Source organism: Pogona vitticeps, chromosome 1 (genome assembly GCF_051106095.1).
Source record: "Pogona vitticeps strain Pit_001003342236 chromosome 1, PviZW2.1, whole genome shotgun sequence".
Classification (NCBI taxonomy): domain Eukaryota; kingdom Metazoa; phylum Chordata; class Lepidosauria; order Squamata; family Agamidae; genus Pogona; species Pogona vitticeps.
Window position 1 is genome coordinate 70,066,834 of NC_135783.1, and position 16,164 is coordinate 70,082,997.

The 16,164-nt window shown below is 42.1% G+C and overlaps 1 protein-coding gene across 1 annotated transcript in view; it reads right to left on the reverse strand.

Annotated features, from left to right (window-relative positions):
• Positions 1-4,515: 4,515 nt before the first annotated feature.
• ZDHHC14 (zDHHC palmitoyltransferase 14) overlaps positions 4,516-16,164 on the reverse strand; it is an 88,022-nt gene continuing 76,373 nt past the window's right edge. The window contains exon 9 of the mRNA XM_072994880.2: positions 4,516-4,931. Coding sequence (XP_072850981.1) covers positions 4,755-4,931 — 177 coding nt within the window. The 3' untranslated portion in view covers positions 4,516-4,754. The remainder of the gene's footprint in view (positions 4,932-16,164) is intronic.

The window sequence follows — 16,164 nt, forward strand, 5'->3', positions numbered from 1 at the left end:
TGCAAACAAAACACATGCACACACAGCTGGGGCAAAGCAGGAGACAAGGGTTGAAACTAGCTGGCTGGAGGAGGGAAGAGAGCTGATGGTGTTGGCATTTTGCTTGCCTGCCTTCCAGCTGATGGTTCTCTATGTGCATATGTTGGTCTCTCCTCCACTTACCTGTCTCTTGCTTGCAATAGCTGGTAAAGAGTCTTCCTCCTACCTACCTTCCCTCCCCATTGCAATGACAGATTTTTTTAAAAAAAGGACACCAGGCATGGGAAATTGCTGCCTTCTTCCCAAATCTAGCAGCTGTTGGCTTTCCATGTTTGTGTTTGCCTCTCCTCTGCCTATATTTCCTCACTTACAGGAGCTGGCCGACAACAAGCCTTCCTCTTACTCACCTCTCCTTCCTCCTGGATGGAGGAGAGACCAACATACACTCGTACACATGGAGAACTAGCATAGTGACCTAGAACTGAGCAGCAGTTGCACCCAGCAGAAGTGTGCACGTTGGGCAAGTCAGTTCATAAAACAGTGACATAGCACCCAAGTTAAAATAAATGTCCCCTGGTGCAGGAGTTAAAATAACATGCTCTTAAACAGGAAAACATGAGTCAAGGGCAGAAAAATGGGATCTCATGTGTGTTGCACTATAACTTTTTGAAAACTGCAAGTTAAAGGAAGCTAATCCCGATTCAAATACCAGTTCTTTTACCTTCTCACAAGGTTACCTTTTCACCAGGATAGAACTATGCACACCATATTCGTTCTTTTGAAAGTAAATTAAATTGTAGCTGAAATGAAGAAACAAACATTCCTTAAATACTTGAAAATGCCAGGAGCCCCACGTGCCAAGACATGCTGCTCCCCAATGCGTGCAATCAATGTGTATGCAATCAACTCCACTTAATACTGGCATATCTGTGTTAAATATCATTGTTGGATGAAGTACAGGGCTAATCTCAGAAGCACTGGTGTTACTTCATTTAGCCTTCCTGCCTTGTTTTCAGAATAGAGTCTAAATTTGAGGCTTGGCTAAAACCTCAGGTACTGAAGACCATCTGCTTTTATTCCTTTTGTAATTTAGTACAAAATGGCCCATGGAGAGATATAGGTGTACATGCATTTTAGGCAAGCCCAGGAATCTGTTGACCATCCCGCAAAAATACATTAAGCAAATGTCCAGATACATAAAGCTCCCCAGTGAATATGTCTCAGTACTCATTGTCTGCATTAATTAGTATAACTCCAGTTTTTAAGAGAAAACAGAAGAGTTTCTTTTCCAGACTGAAACACTCAGAGTCCTCCAATCAGTTTAGCCACTGGGGGAAAATAGATGCCGTATTTTTCCGTGTATAAGACAGCCACATGTATAAAACACCCACCCACTTTTCTAACCCAAAATTAAGAAATCTAAGTGGGGCTTAGCAAGTGTAGGGGGAAAAGGATCACTTTGATGCCTGCTTTCTCCCTTCGTGATAAGCCCCGCGGGGCTTAGCAAAAGGAGGGGGAAAGGAATCAAAGCAATCCTATGACTGCATGATTATTTTGATCCCTTTCCCCCTTATACAGCCATGGGATTGCTTTGATCCTTTCCCACTAGAAAGTGGAGGGGAAAGCAGGGATCAAAACCCTGCAGGATCACTTTGATCCCTCCTTTCCTCTCCACTTGTTTTTTCTCTACTCAGCTTACTTCCGTGTATAAGATGACCCTCAATTTTTAGTCTAAAGATTTTAGACAAAAGTATAGTCTTATACATGGAAAAATACGGTAATTTGAAACATACATTTTGCTGTACATCACTTTGGGAAACCTTGTAGAATAAAAAAGTAAATAATATTTTTTTACATATAAATAACAGATAGTTTGACCATATAGCAGAGATGGCAGGACAACTAAATGGGGAGTGGGGTAGATTTTTAGTCATGTCTTGGGCAGTATTATTTTGCACCCAAGTTATCACCATGAGACACAATGACACATCTCCTTGATTTACATTTTATCTTTTGCCACTCTTTTCTGATTCTTCAATTCTGGCTTAAGAATTTGTGATTTCCTCTCCTTCTGTAATAAACATGACGATTTTTGAACCTACTATTAAGAATGTATGTTACCTATTCTGAGTTATTCTGCAGGATTTTCAAAGAAAAACATTCAGGGGACATGCAGTGAGAGTATGTCTTTGGTTCTGCTTCAGATCCTTGATATGAAGATGGTACACTTAAGTGTGATTGAAATGGGGCTTGCCTTTTGGGTCTACCCATTAGACCTCAAGCTTGGGTGGATAAAAATCTGTGAATTTTTAAAAATCAAATTGGTTTAAATCATGGTTTAAATCAAATCTACCCTGCTTCAGGCCAGTTAAGACTGCATCGTCTAAGATACCTAACAAGACACGCCCATGAACTGACAGCATGTGGCTTGAATATTTGATTACTTGGTGCATACTACATGTATTGCGAAGGCACAATTGGTCTAGAACCTGGAAAATTTGGCTTACTATTTGAACTGCAAGTCTCAGAGCCTGCGGAATTCTGGGAGCTGTAGATTTTTTAATTTTGGTGACATGGCAATTAGTTTTTAGCATTATTAGGTAATGCTAAGTAAAGGCTTAGAGAAGACTCACGGACATTCTCCGTCATGGCTTGAAACAGCAAGGAAGGAACAGGGATGGGAACTTGTCATGGGATTCACCGTCCAGTCAGACTTAAGTCACACTGCTGACTCAGTGATTTTTTTAATGACTTAGACTTGACTCGTGATTTGGAATCCACCCACCCTTTTTTTTCTGGGAAAAAATGTTTTTAATAGGGACTTGGAATTGGGGCTCCAGACTTGGGACTTGGTGCCAAAGACTCAGACTTGGAACTCAGAGCCAACACCCCTGGAAAGCAGTCACCCATTGACTACATTTCGCACTAAGCTTTTCGAAAGCTTGAGCATCATTATTTTTTATTTTATGCCAGTCTACTCTTCTGTAATTATGCCCAGTTATGTCTTTGAGTATATGTGGCTTAAGCCAAGGACCCCACAACTTCTGCTTGTCACTGCAGCTTATAACAGTTTGTACCCTCAGAGCAGAGCTTGATAGCTGCCAGAACTGACAGCATTTCTTACACCTCCTTTTAGTTACTGAGTTTTCTCCACCTCCCTTGCTTAATACTGCTGCCAAAATAATCAAACATATCTAGATTTTATATAGGATTTGTGTTGTTAGAGAAGGCTCCAGCTATCATGCAACATTTTTTGATTTTGTTTCAGCAACTTTTTTTATTTTTATTTTGCCCATGGGCTTAGTTTTCATGCTTAGCAAACCAAAGTTATGTCCAATAAGCTCCTGAATAGCCCCAAATATGCTGGAAGGCTCCATCCTTCTTAAGGGAGCAATGACCTGATTTCTTTTTACTGGAGGGTATGAGGTTGCTGTCTGTTAAGCCCTTGCTCTTCAGCTGTCATTTTAGCCTAACTCCACACTGTTTTTGACAGCAGCAAGGAACTCTGCAACTACTGTGTAAGGTCAGACTAAAAGGAACTTTTCATGCTACTGGCCAGATCAGCAATCAGTCAGTACTCAGCTCTAGTGCCTGGGAAAAGCTGTACTAATCCAGGTTTCAGCAGTAGGGCAAAAACACTACTGCAATAGATCTGCAAAGCTCTCAGTACAGTAGACAACATCCCAATGTGGGGTTTTTAAAAAAGCCTTGTTTAAATTATTATTTATTACTGTATTAAAACAACAAGTATCATGTTAGGAGCAGAGGATGATCAAAATGTATGTATAACATTCAAATATAATTTAAAAAAACACCCTGAGTTAAACTGAGTTTAATTCTTATGTAGATTCATATGAAGGAAATTAGTTTTTCAGCTATCACCCTGTTTCTCTGCACCAGCATGCCACAACCTTTGCCACTGGGACAGAAAACTCAGTCGGTATCACAGGGGACAGGATGAAAGACCCTCCCACTCTCCAGCAATCTCACTTCCAAGATAATTATTTTCTACGGCTTTGCTACTTTTCTAATAGTAGTAAAGAAAGAGCAATCTCAGTGCAGATAGATTTCTGTATGTTCACCTCCTACCTCCTTCCAGTTATCCTCAGATCTCAGCAGGTAGAGTAGACCTCCTTGAGATCTGGGAAGATAAGACTCACAGAGGTAAGAGGTGCATCTTTGTATGCCCCCAGAATATTGTGTGCAGCCTTTGGGGCTGGAAAGTATATGCAACCCTGCTGTTTCACTTTGATAAGACCCTACAGAAAAGGCAAGATTTTTCACAGAACACAAATCTTTAATATCAGAATTCTAGGGCTGGTGATTGTCTCATTATAGAAAGTTTGATGTTCAGAGGCACCATACATCTGAAAAACAAAATTTAAAGCAAAAAATCAACAACCATCTTGTTTATTTTCTTTCTTTACTCGTAACAGAGAATTGCACAACTTAAAACTATGTGGCAGGCTTCGTTAGGAGAGGCACCATGACGCAGTGCAGGATGAGACAACAGGAACAAGTTAGAGCTTCAGCTTCCAGAACAAATGGCAGGTCAGGATCCGGTTGGACCAGGATGGGGGCTGACGTGAAGGTGGTCTTGAGTCTTTCAAATACTTCCTGAGCCTGGGGGTGGTCTGTGAAAATTTGGCTCCCTTCTTCAGGATGGCTGTGAGCAGGGTGACACGGTGAGAGAACCCTTGAATAAACCAGTGATAAAAGTTAGCAAAGCCCAAAAAATCACTGAAGAGCGTTTACTCCTTTGGGGAATTCCCAGTCTATGATGGCCTGGACCTTGTGACAGTCCATTTGTAACCCTTCTGGGGAAACAATATAGCCCAGGAATTCCACAGAGGTCTGGCGGAATAGGCACTTCTCCAGCTTGGCATACAGGCGATGCTTCTGGAGGCGGAGGAGAACTGTCCGGACATGTGAAATATGTTCTTCCAAGGTGTCTGGAAAAACAAGAATGTCATCAAATAAACAACCACAAAATGGTCCAGGAGATCTCAGAAGATGTCATTGATGAAGTGTTGGAAAATCACTGGGGCATTGCACAAACCAAACAGCATGACCAAATATTCAAAATGGCCATAACGGGTGCAAAATGCCATCTTCCACTCGTCACTATCCCAGAATCTCACCAGATTATATGCCCTGGAAAGATCTAACTTGGAAAAGATGAGAGCTCCCTGAAGTAGCTCAAAAAATTCCAGGATAAGAGGCAGAGGGTATTGGTTCTTGATTGCTACCTGGTTCAGTTGCCAGTAATCAATGCAAGGGTGCAACCCCCCATCTTTCTTTTTGACAAAGAAGATAGATGCCCCTGCAGGCGAGGTGTATGAGCGAATAAATCTCTGGCTAGGTTCTCTTTCAGGTATTCATGGAGAGCCTCCAGTTCAGGAGCAGACGGGACATAGATCTGTCCAAAAGGAATCTCCGTGCTGGAGTGTGTCAGGATGTTGTTATTTTGGAGAACAGGGAGTTAAATTTTAATATTGTAATGAAATGCAGAGTCATGAATGTAATGTAAAAGCCAATGTAATGACTAACAGCATACAGATGTAACAAGCTGATGTGATGCTTGATTTTTAAGCAAGACCAGCTGTAATAGTGAAATGTGATAGGTTGTTCTGGGTATAAATGTAACAGAGACAGAACAGACCTTTGCCACTCAGCAGTAAGTCTGGTGGTCATTTGCTTCTATGTTATTATTGCTGTGAATGTTGTTATGCCAAATGTATATTGCTTTGTATATATACATATGTTTAGGCTTATCTAATGTATGATATTATTTATTCATTTATTCATTTATTCATTTATTCATTTATTCATTTATTCATTCATTCATTCATTCATTTATTTATTTATTTATTTATTTATTTATTTATTTATTTATTTATTTATTTATTTATTTATTTATTTATTTATTTATTTATTTATTTATTTATTTATTATGCTGCCCACTCTACCCAGAGGTCTCTGGGTGGCTTACAATAATTAACATTCAATACAATAAAATGACTAAAATACAATTAAAATAACCACTAAGATCTCTCATGTAGTTTTCTTCCCCGTCTCTAAGTCTCTTACTTTGCTATTTAAGTGGGAGGAATGGAAACAATCTGATAAGAGGCTCTGTATAACTAGTGTCCTTAGTTCTAAGGCTTGTCTTTCGTAACAGTGCTCTTGCCAAGCTTCACATTCAACTGGACTCTAAGAAGTTTTCTTGAGGCCAGAGCCTTATTAAGCCTCTGGAGTTTTGGCCCCATGCCAGCAGAGTGGAGATCAATGGGACAACCATGAGGCAGGTGTGGGGGCAACATCTCAGCCCCCTTTTTTCTAAAACATCAGCTAGATCCGGGTATGGCACAGGGATGGTAACTTCCAGCTTCTGGGGGTGGTCTTCTGTTAAGGATTCAGTTACTGCACCTGCCCTAACCTTGACCACAGAACCCTGGAAACGGCAAGTTAAGCGGTGATGAGAACCATCTGCCTGTATAGGTTCTTGGGGGGGGGGGGAGCCTGACCCCGGCATGATGGCAGCTGTTCTCAAACCAAGAGTTGCAGTGCTCACATTCCCGCTCCACCAACTAAGTGTTTATGTTAATACAGAGGGTAATGAATTCATTCAAGGTGGTAGGTGCAGCGACACGGGCTAGCTCATACTTGAGAGCAGCGTTCAAGACAGCCCAGAAATGGAACTTCTGTGCCGCTCCATTCCAGGCAGTATCAGCTGCAAGGCAGCAAAACTCAGCTGCATAGTCAGCCACTGATCTGTAGCCCTGCCTTAGTGACTGCAGAGCCAACTCCGCTGCCTGTTAGCGTCCCCAAACATCTGCTCAAGAGCCTGCAGAAACACAGTCAGGCCTTTCAACAAGGTGTGGTCTGATTCCAGCAGGGACACTTAGGCTGATGCTCGAACTGATAGTAAACAGACCATCAGTGCCACCTTGCTTTGTTCACTGGAGTAGGCATCTGGACACATACAGAAAAGAAGCTGGCGTTGGTTGAAGAACCCCCTTAACTCCTTGCATTTCCCTGAAAAACAGGCTGGCAAAGGGGGTGCTGGAGGCCAGGCTGGGGGTGAAGATGCTGGCACATTCTGGAGTGCAGCAACCTGGCAACACAGAGCCAGGACCTCTGCTTGCAGAGCCTGGATTTCATGGCTTGCATTTGTGGACATCATGACCAGGTCAGGGTGCAAGTGGCCTCAGAAAACTGTCAGAGTTCAGTAGGAGAGGCACCAGGGCCCAGTCCAGGGCAAGACTGCAGGAACAAGGTAGAGCCAACCCCATAGCCCAAACAGAGACCAACCATCTGCGGTTTTGAGTCCAAACAGTAGCTAGGTAGAAGGATGATGCAAATCATGATCAGACAGTCCAGAGTCAAAGCTGGGAGGAACTGTATCAAGGGACTAGGGATGCAGGAGAGGCAAGGCAGGAACAACCAGGCAGGCCAGGAATCACTAGGCAAAGCAGGAACAAGGAGGTTGGCAGGCAAGGCAGGAAGATTCCCACGGCACAGCCAGAAACTTTAATTGCTGAGGAAAAGGTCTGTGAGGAAGGGCTGTTTCTTATGTAGCCCAGTCCTTGGCTTCCCTGGGTGGCACTCCTGAGGGGCTGGGCAACAGCTGCAGGGAAAGGGCCCAGTCCTGCAATCCTTAGAGCAGTTCTCCCCAGAGAGATGGGGGCTAATCCTGCCTGCACTAAGGTTGCCCGGTTCCAGCAAGGCCCCAGTCCTGACACTATGGATGCATATGAAATGTAGGTAAGATTAAAAACACATTAAAGTATTAAAACAATTAGACTGTTTTTGACAAGAAGCAGGTGTGATGTGTCCCCTGTGACCCCAGCCTGATTCCATCAACCAAAGGGCTCACATGGCTTACGCTCTTTCTTTCATTTGCTGCCACCAGTGGATTTCCTTTATCCGCGCTATAAAAGTTATCATTCAGACGTTTGCTGCCAACAGAACTTTGTTTATTAAAGGTTATTAGGGAAAATCAGAATTTCAGATGTTCTTTATTCATTTCATGTTCATATAATCAAGTCAATATACATTCAATCACCACCAGTAATATTATGTGTTCACTTTAATCTGATGATGATTATTGTTGCTGTTGTTGTTGTTGTTATCTCTCTTTACTTTCCTGACTATCTCTCTCTCTCTGCAATCACTCCTCCCCTTCTCTTAACTCCCCCTAACTGTCTGACTAACTGATCCCGCCCCTCCAGTCCTCTCATAGGCTCATGCAAATGAGGTTCCGCTGTGAGTGAGAGGAGTGACGTAAGGCATTCGTCACAGCAGGCTACTTCAAAAGTGTTCTCAACCATTTGCTATACAGTATCTTATTTTGTACACATGCTGGAGCATAAATTGCATGCACATAGAATCAAAAAATAATTGAGTTGGAAGAGGTCTGTAAGGCCATTGAGTCCCACCCCCCTGCTCAGTCAAGGCAGATTTGACAAATGATTGTCCAATGCATAAATAAGTGCTGCATTGATTTAATTTCTCCACAGTCACAGAAAATTTGTCCTATATCCAAGTAGCCCCATTTTAATTTATTATTTGAGCTGCCTGCTTGTAATTTTCCAAAGGATTTGTGTGACTGGACATCACAATGAGATTTTACTTAGTTTGATCTTGCTCAGCAGTTCTTGTGCTATTTCAGAACAATCTGCAGTATAAAGATTGCATTCCAGTGCCCAGTACAGCCTGCTATACAGACTATATATAACTTCTCTGGCCATCCTAACAGACAAGAAACATCTGTCAACACCTTATTTCTGCAGGACTTGCCTAGCATACTAAGCAATAGCACATCTTCTGAGAAGTGAGATAAAAATGAGTTCAACAGCATGTAAGCCCAAAACATTTGTTTATTTACTTGTTTGTTTGCTTGCTTGTTCACTTTTTTGTTTGTTTACATACTGCCCATCTGGCAGCCAAGGCCACCCTGGGCAGTTTACAACAAGTAGGAAGCGCAAATCAAATATCATAAATTGCAGTGGAAACAGAGATATAATACAACAAATTACAATTAAAAGCATTGTATGCTCCCATAATACTGGGTGCATGCAGGATTGCAACATACAGGATTGCACCATAAAGCACTCCTAAAAACTGACATGGCTGAATTAAGGAATGGCTTTGAACAAGATTTCCAGAGAACCAGCCTTTATGAAAGGCCTCTATGTTGAACATGGAGGTGAGAGCAGTTAACTGGAAATGCTCCAGCCATAGAGAAGGGAGAGACAAACATATTGTCCTAAATAATTAGAAAAGAGTCCAAACATTTATAGTCCATTCACTTAAATTTATCTGTAGATACGTTAACTTTTCTACAGATTCATGATCAGGATTTGTGTGTGGAGCCTGTTGGATTGAAACCAATCATTAGCAAACTATCCTGTGACTTTTTCCCTTTATTAGGACTAATTCCTATCCAGGCCTTAAAAGGCCCCCTTGTCTGGTGGAATAACAAGACACTCAAATATGGATTTGGCCATCATTATCCCAAGTTCATATTCTTTCTTATCAGTTAAAAATTATAAAGAGTGCACTGCAAATAACAGAACAGTAGAGTAGTGGGGCTAAAGTTTAAGTCAAAAAGTGCACAATGATGTTACTGTATTTCTTTTCTTTATTGTTCTTGCGACTTCTGTTTGACGTTATTCTCCTGAGCAAATAATTTGGTACTGGATACTTAATTAATTAAACAGCAGTTGTGGACAAAATTATAGCTGGCATCCTGCTATTGATATCCAACACATTATGACCTCTTTCTCTTTTATAACTACATACTGTATGTGCATTTGTCTTGCTACTAAGTATACTCTGAATTACACAATGCTTAGCCTAGCTTCATTCCCTGCAGGGTCAGTGCTACTGAATCATTTATTCCATGGAATCATCTACAAAAAGCACTTGCAAGGCAGCTAGCTGTTAGCATTAAGCTTTCATCAGATTTTAAAGTTATTCCTAAGAATATCTCTGAAATGTAGAGGTGCTCTGGTTTTGAGATATGCATTTCAGGTAATTAGACTCTTGCACATATATACATGATTTACAGTGGTGCCTCGCTTAACGAGCGCACCGCATAACGACGAAATTGCATAGCGATCCATTTTTTCGGATCGCTAATGCGATCGCTTAACGTCTTTTGAATAGGGCTCAATTCGCTTTGCGAAGACCGGTAAGCGTTTCGCTTACTGATCTTCGCAAAACGAAGCCCGACGATCAGCTATTCGGCAACCAAAATGGCCGCCGGAAGCCGGGAAATGGCCTAAAATGGCCGCGCGCAGCGTTTTCGCACCCTCGTTAAGCGAGGCGAGGGCGCGAAAATGGCTGCCGGCCATCCTGAAGCTTCGCTGAACGGTGAGTATTTGGCCTATTTGGAACGCATTAAACGATGTTTAATGCGTTCCAATGGAAATCGCTGCCCCGTTCAGCGATGCTTCAGCATAGCGAAGGTTAATCCGGAACGGATTAACCTCGCTATGCGAGGCACCACTGTATAGGGTAATTTCATCCTTGGATTGTGCCAACTGGATGAAGATGGGATTAAGCCTTATCCACCAAAATAAAAGCAAATGAAAGAGTTGCACTGACTGGGCTCCCTGGCATTTTCCGATCCCCTTGGAAAATTGTAATCTATTGAATACAGTTGGGATTAGATCTAAACTGTAATTAGGTCTAGGCTTTAAAGTACACATCTTGTACATTTATTTAATATTTTTAAACCCAGACGTTTTTGCCTGTTAAAGATTGTACATGACCAGTAACTGAAACTTAGTGACGTTATTTACAATTCTTCAGCTGGCAAATGGCACAAATCTCCTTCAATATGACCTAATGGGTCTAATTCTGTGAGGATTCTGCAACAAAATGTGACAATGAAATGTAAGAGTTCAGTTCTGATGCATGAAGATTAAATTCCAATATATAGAGTTGTGATGTTACACTGTCTTTGAGTCAGCCCACATGATGTGTTGTTCTAAGAAAATTAGTGTAATCAGGCAGAAAATTGACAGGCAGCTTATTGTGAATCATCCTTCTGTAGAACTAGATTCCACTTCCCTTGTCTTTGTGAAACTGCGACAGGAAAATAGCTTTTAAGTAAAAGTCACATCCTTATATATTGATATGACATCTCAGCTAGACTGGATGCCAGCTAACATAGGGCCAAAGTATATAATACAGTAAACACGCAATGGCAGGTTAATCTATCTGGACAAAGGGTTTAATTGGTGTTTTTATTTAGAGGATTTCAATAAGAGTCTGTGTTTTGGGGTGTTGAATTAGGGTTGCCAGCTCTTTTTTCCTGAGAAATCTGTTGCCTGAAGCATCTCACACAAAACCCAATAGCCAGTATTCTGTTGGGGGAAAAATGTGCACAGTGGTAGTTGTGTTTTTTCCCTTTGTGGAGTCTCCATTGCAAACTGGTGGTAAAGTGATACAAAATCAGTTATATGAGACATGTCCTGACAAAGGGGGAACCGCCATACATCACTACCATTGCAAGAGATTTTTCTATACCAGGCTTCTGGCCACACAAATGTTATTTATGCTCTTGTGCACAGCAGGATTCTGATTCTTCCCATGTGGGACTTTGTGGGCTCCTATGTACTATGGATCTGTCAGGCTGTTAGGAACAGACTTCCTTGCACTGGCACATCACTCATTCTAATTAACTATTGAGAAAAGAGACAAGCGTAGATAGGGACTTAAGAGTATAAAATGGGTATGAGGATCTGAATGGCAACTCTGGACCTGGAGTTGTGTTGGTGAAATTAACATTTAATTTTTGGGTGGATTACCAATGAAAAAGATCATTTCAATTTATCAGCTTTATGCAATGCAAACATTAAGCAGGTAAGAGGAATAAGGTGCACCTGATCTCTGCTTTAGAGAAAGAATGCTCTATCATTGATGATCAGCATGTATGCATATACAGTATATCCTTTTGCATACTGTAAGGAGATAACAATGGCCATTTATGCCATTTATGTACTACTTTAGCTTGTATCAAATGACATACCCTCTGTCCATATGTTTGGTAGCTTCCTGTGCATTCATATACATAGAATTTTACACAGGTGACACAGATGCAGAATGCAGAGAATTCCATATCTAAGTTTCCCCACTAGCTAGCATCATGAGATGTACAGACATATGCAAGTACTGTTTTCAAATATATTAATGTGGTTGAGTTTTTGAAGATCTGTACAAGATCTTTTCTGGTTACAGGTTTACTTTGCATGGGAGCCAAATAATTAGGCAATGCACAACAAAAGAAAGCTTACTTACCTGTAACCATGGTTCTTCGAGTGAACCTCTGTGAATTCACACATATGGGTTTAGTCTGAGCCTGCGCTGACATTCTCGGAGCATTCCAGAGCTAAAAGTAACAATTTTATGGGATGATCCCCCATGAGGCACATGTTCCTCCCACCCAAGATTCCCCTCAGTTCCTGCAATCTGTCCGCCGGGCATGAGAGTTATACAACAATAAGATACCAGTAACGGACAGAGGGGAGGATGGGTGGGTAGTGTGAATTCACAGAGGTCCACTCGAAGAACCATGGTTACAGGTAAGTAACCTTTCTTCTTTGTGCCCTCTGTGAATACACACATATGGGTGACTGGCAAGCTTACTTATTGGCAGGTGGGACGTCACGGTAGGAAGGATGCCAACACATTTCTGCCAAATCCAGTGTTGTTGCGTGTACCTACGTGTAGCCAGTAGTGCCCCGCAAAGGTAGATGGCATGGATCATATTGGTGCACGGTAGATGTCAAGAGTCTCGATTCTACTCTGGATGCAGCCGAGGTAGACAGCACTCCGTGGAGCGAGGCTAAAGCTGATTAGACGGTGACTCGTCTGACCGCTGGCAAGCCATAGATACAGTCTGGACCATCGATCTAGAGATGGATAGGAAGAAACTGGACTTTCGAAATGAAAAGAACGAAAGCATAAAAAGAGCCTGTCATCTGTTCAGAAGCTCTGGTAGTGTCCAGAGAAAATGCTGGTGAACGTCTTACATAAATATTGTGGAGCATGTGCTCTAGAGGAGATGATGGTGATCTGAAGAATGATGGTAAGATGAAGCATAGATAAACATGAAAATTAGTTGAACAGGTCAGGAATGAGACATTAAAGTAGGAAGTCACTTTATCAGGAAAATTGAATAACAGGTGGATCGAATCACAATCCAGCTATTTTGCGTGTTCCCTTGGCAGATATGACAGCCACTAGGAAGGCTATTCAAAGTAAGTAATTTCGCATTTGAAGAGAAAATGGGCTCGAATGGTGGGCACATGAGTGAATTTAGAATGATCTATAGACCATTGAGGAACAATGCATTTACATGGAGGACGGGTAGTATTGAGTCCTGTGAAAAGATGTTTGACCCTAGAGTGAGACAAAAGTCCTACGTACCAGAATCATCTGGTTAATGGGCAAAAGTAGCAGATATATAACATTTTAAAGCATAAACAGAAAGCCAAGTAGGAAACAGTTTCAAAGAAAGTAGGTAAGGTAGTTCTTTGTTTCAGTATATTTAATAAAGATTTCATTTATTTACACATTGACATCGAGCTAATGGTTTTCGAGCTTGATCGAGCACTGATGCCAAAGTGGGAGTATTTTCCAGGTTGCCAAGTTCATGGACAATAGACCCGGGTGGTAGACCATCCTTCCCTCCAAAGTTAGGAGGTGAGGAACTAGAGGGAACTGACATGTGTCTGTCTATATCGATCTGAGACAGGCGAACTAGGACTACCTTGGTCATCAAGGAGGTATTTGGATCGCGTTTGATTAGGAATGATGGTGATGGAAGATTGTCCGTAGAATAAAAGGTATCGGAGGGAAGAGGTATGGCAGATTCCCTGTCCACTGCCATATGAACATGTCCCCGACAGTGTTTCCGTCTGCACCTTCACAGGAGCAATAAAACCTGTAGTCGGCGTACGGACCCCAGTGAATACATCAAAGGTCGGTACTTCCCAAAGGTGACAGAACCGAACTTGCAGTTACTTGGATTAGGGATCCTCTACTTGGTCAAAAAGAAAGGATACCACTATTGGAGTGGTTCGAGGCTGAGTCTGGATTGCTTTAGCACTGAAGCCGTGGAGGTCATGAATTTGGGGAGATGATTGCTCGTATTTTTTTTAAAAAGAGAAACATATGCTATAGTACCAGTACAGGTAGATGTCCATATCTTGCAGGGGAAGGTTATTATCAAACTGATGCCCTGTACCATCTGAAATACCTTGCAGATGCGAAACGTACGGTAGAATACACATGAAAAGATTTCTGAGACCAAGGATGGGACTGATGCCTTCATTCTTTCTATGTATATAATAGCACAGAAGTACAGTAGAAGCCATTGCATAAGCCAGATGTAGGAACTTGGATTATGGCACGTTTGTCCAGGAGGCAGAGGTCTCTTCCTGGAGGATATAGACAAAAAGAGTAAGTCTAACATTACTCAAAGAGGAACAAAGACAATTATATAATGTAACCTTGAGAGATGTGGTGACATTCTTGTATGAATCGAAATGTCTGGGAGGCTGAAACTCCAGATATGGTTGAAAGGACTATGGGTAGAACTGAAAGAGGGACGAAAGGGCTGTCGGCCCGTATATAATTTAGCTGTTTTCCTATTCTGTGTAAAAAAATTCTAGTGTCACCAGTCTAAGACTGAAGAGAATGGTACCATGTAATGGAAGACATTAAATTCTGTCCCTTGCCTCCTTGATGAGCCAGTGGATCGTGACTATGTGAGCCTTCTATAGATACTAAGGATGCGACAGTAGTTGAAGCCCTTTGCATGTCTAGCAGCAATCCTGTGTTGCTTTGCTAGAGTTGTGGTCTCAGAGTGAGAATTTTTAAGCTCTGTTTTAATGGATTCCAAGAGAGGTAGAATCTGAGACCATAATTGCTCCAGGTAGGCGCTTATCGTTATTGATAGTTGGCTACATGGAGCAGAAGTGATTGAAGGGAATAAGTCTCCCTGCCAAAGACATCAATGTTTCCGTATTCTTATTAGTAGGGTTCAGAGAAATCATTTCTTGTTTTGGATAAATTTGTTCTACGATGTCATCCCAAAATTTCTATATCATTTCCTCGTACCTTGTACCTGTGATACATTCTTCCTAGATCTTTAATAGGAGGTGGCTTGGTGCAAGCATCCTTTATTAGCTTCAGCATAGTTAGTGTAAATGCTCAGCTAAGTGATGGCTGGGTCTGGAAAAGGCGGTTCCTCCATTCCTCCACCGGGATGCGGTGAACCAAGAAGTGAGCTGTGCAAATGAAAAGAAGCACACTGAAGGTGACAGAGGATGATAATGTATCACATCATATTGGAGGGAGATTCATTCAAGGAGTGAGATTCGAGCTTATGCCCAGAATTGGCAAATTCGAAGCCGGGACCGGTTGTGCTTGATCATAATGGGCCTGGACACAAGATGGATTGGAATTTGGAAAGCATCTTTTCCTGCCAAAGTGTTGATATGGTAGAGAAAAAGCAAGAACAAAAATCTTCTCTATGTTGAGGTCGATCCGAATGGATTCAACATATATTGAAGATAGTGGCAAAGCTGGTAGCTACGATAGAAAGGAGTCAAACGGACTCACTGGTCAACAACAGAGAAGAGACCGCTCAGTTTTGCAGTCCTACCAGCAGTTCTGCTGATCAAGGCACTGCCTGCCCACATGTCTAGGGGCGGCAGCTGTTAACTTTGGGGTTGAGGCTTTTAACGTTCCCAGAATGCCATAGGCTGATGGGAACATCTTCAGGCTCTTGCAGATGTTACCGCGCAATGACTGTGTCGCCTTCTAGAGCCTGAGCAGGTTATCAAGAATAACAACCTTTTTCTGGCTAAAAAGCCATACACCAACAAATGGCAGGTCCTGACCTGTCAGTTGCTTAGACACTGGTTTTCAGGCGTATCGAGCAGCAGTGCGCTCGTGATGCACCTGCAACAGTGCCTCCCAGCGATGTGGAAGGCCTGAACTGTAAGCGTGCACATGAGCTACCTGCAGGGTGGGCAGAACCAAACTCCATAAGTGGTGATAAGCCCTCATGGCAGAGGAGTAAATGGCTACACGGTGACCAAAAACAAACAAGGCCGACCAAAGAACTCCTCATCTGTTAACAGTAAAGAAGTGTGACCATCT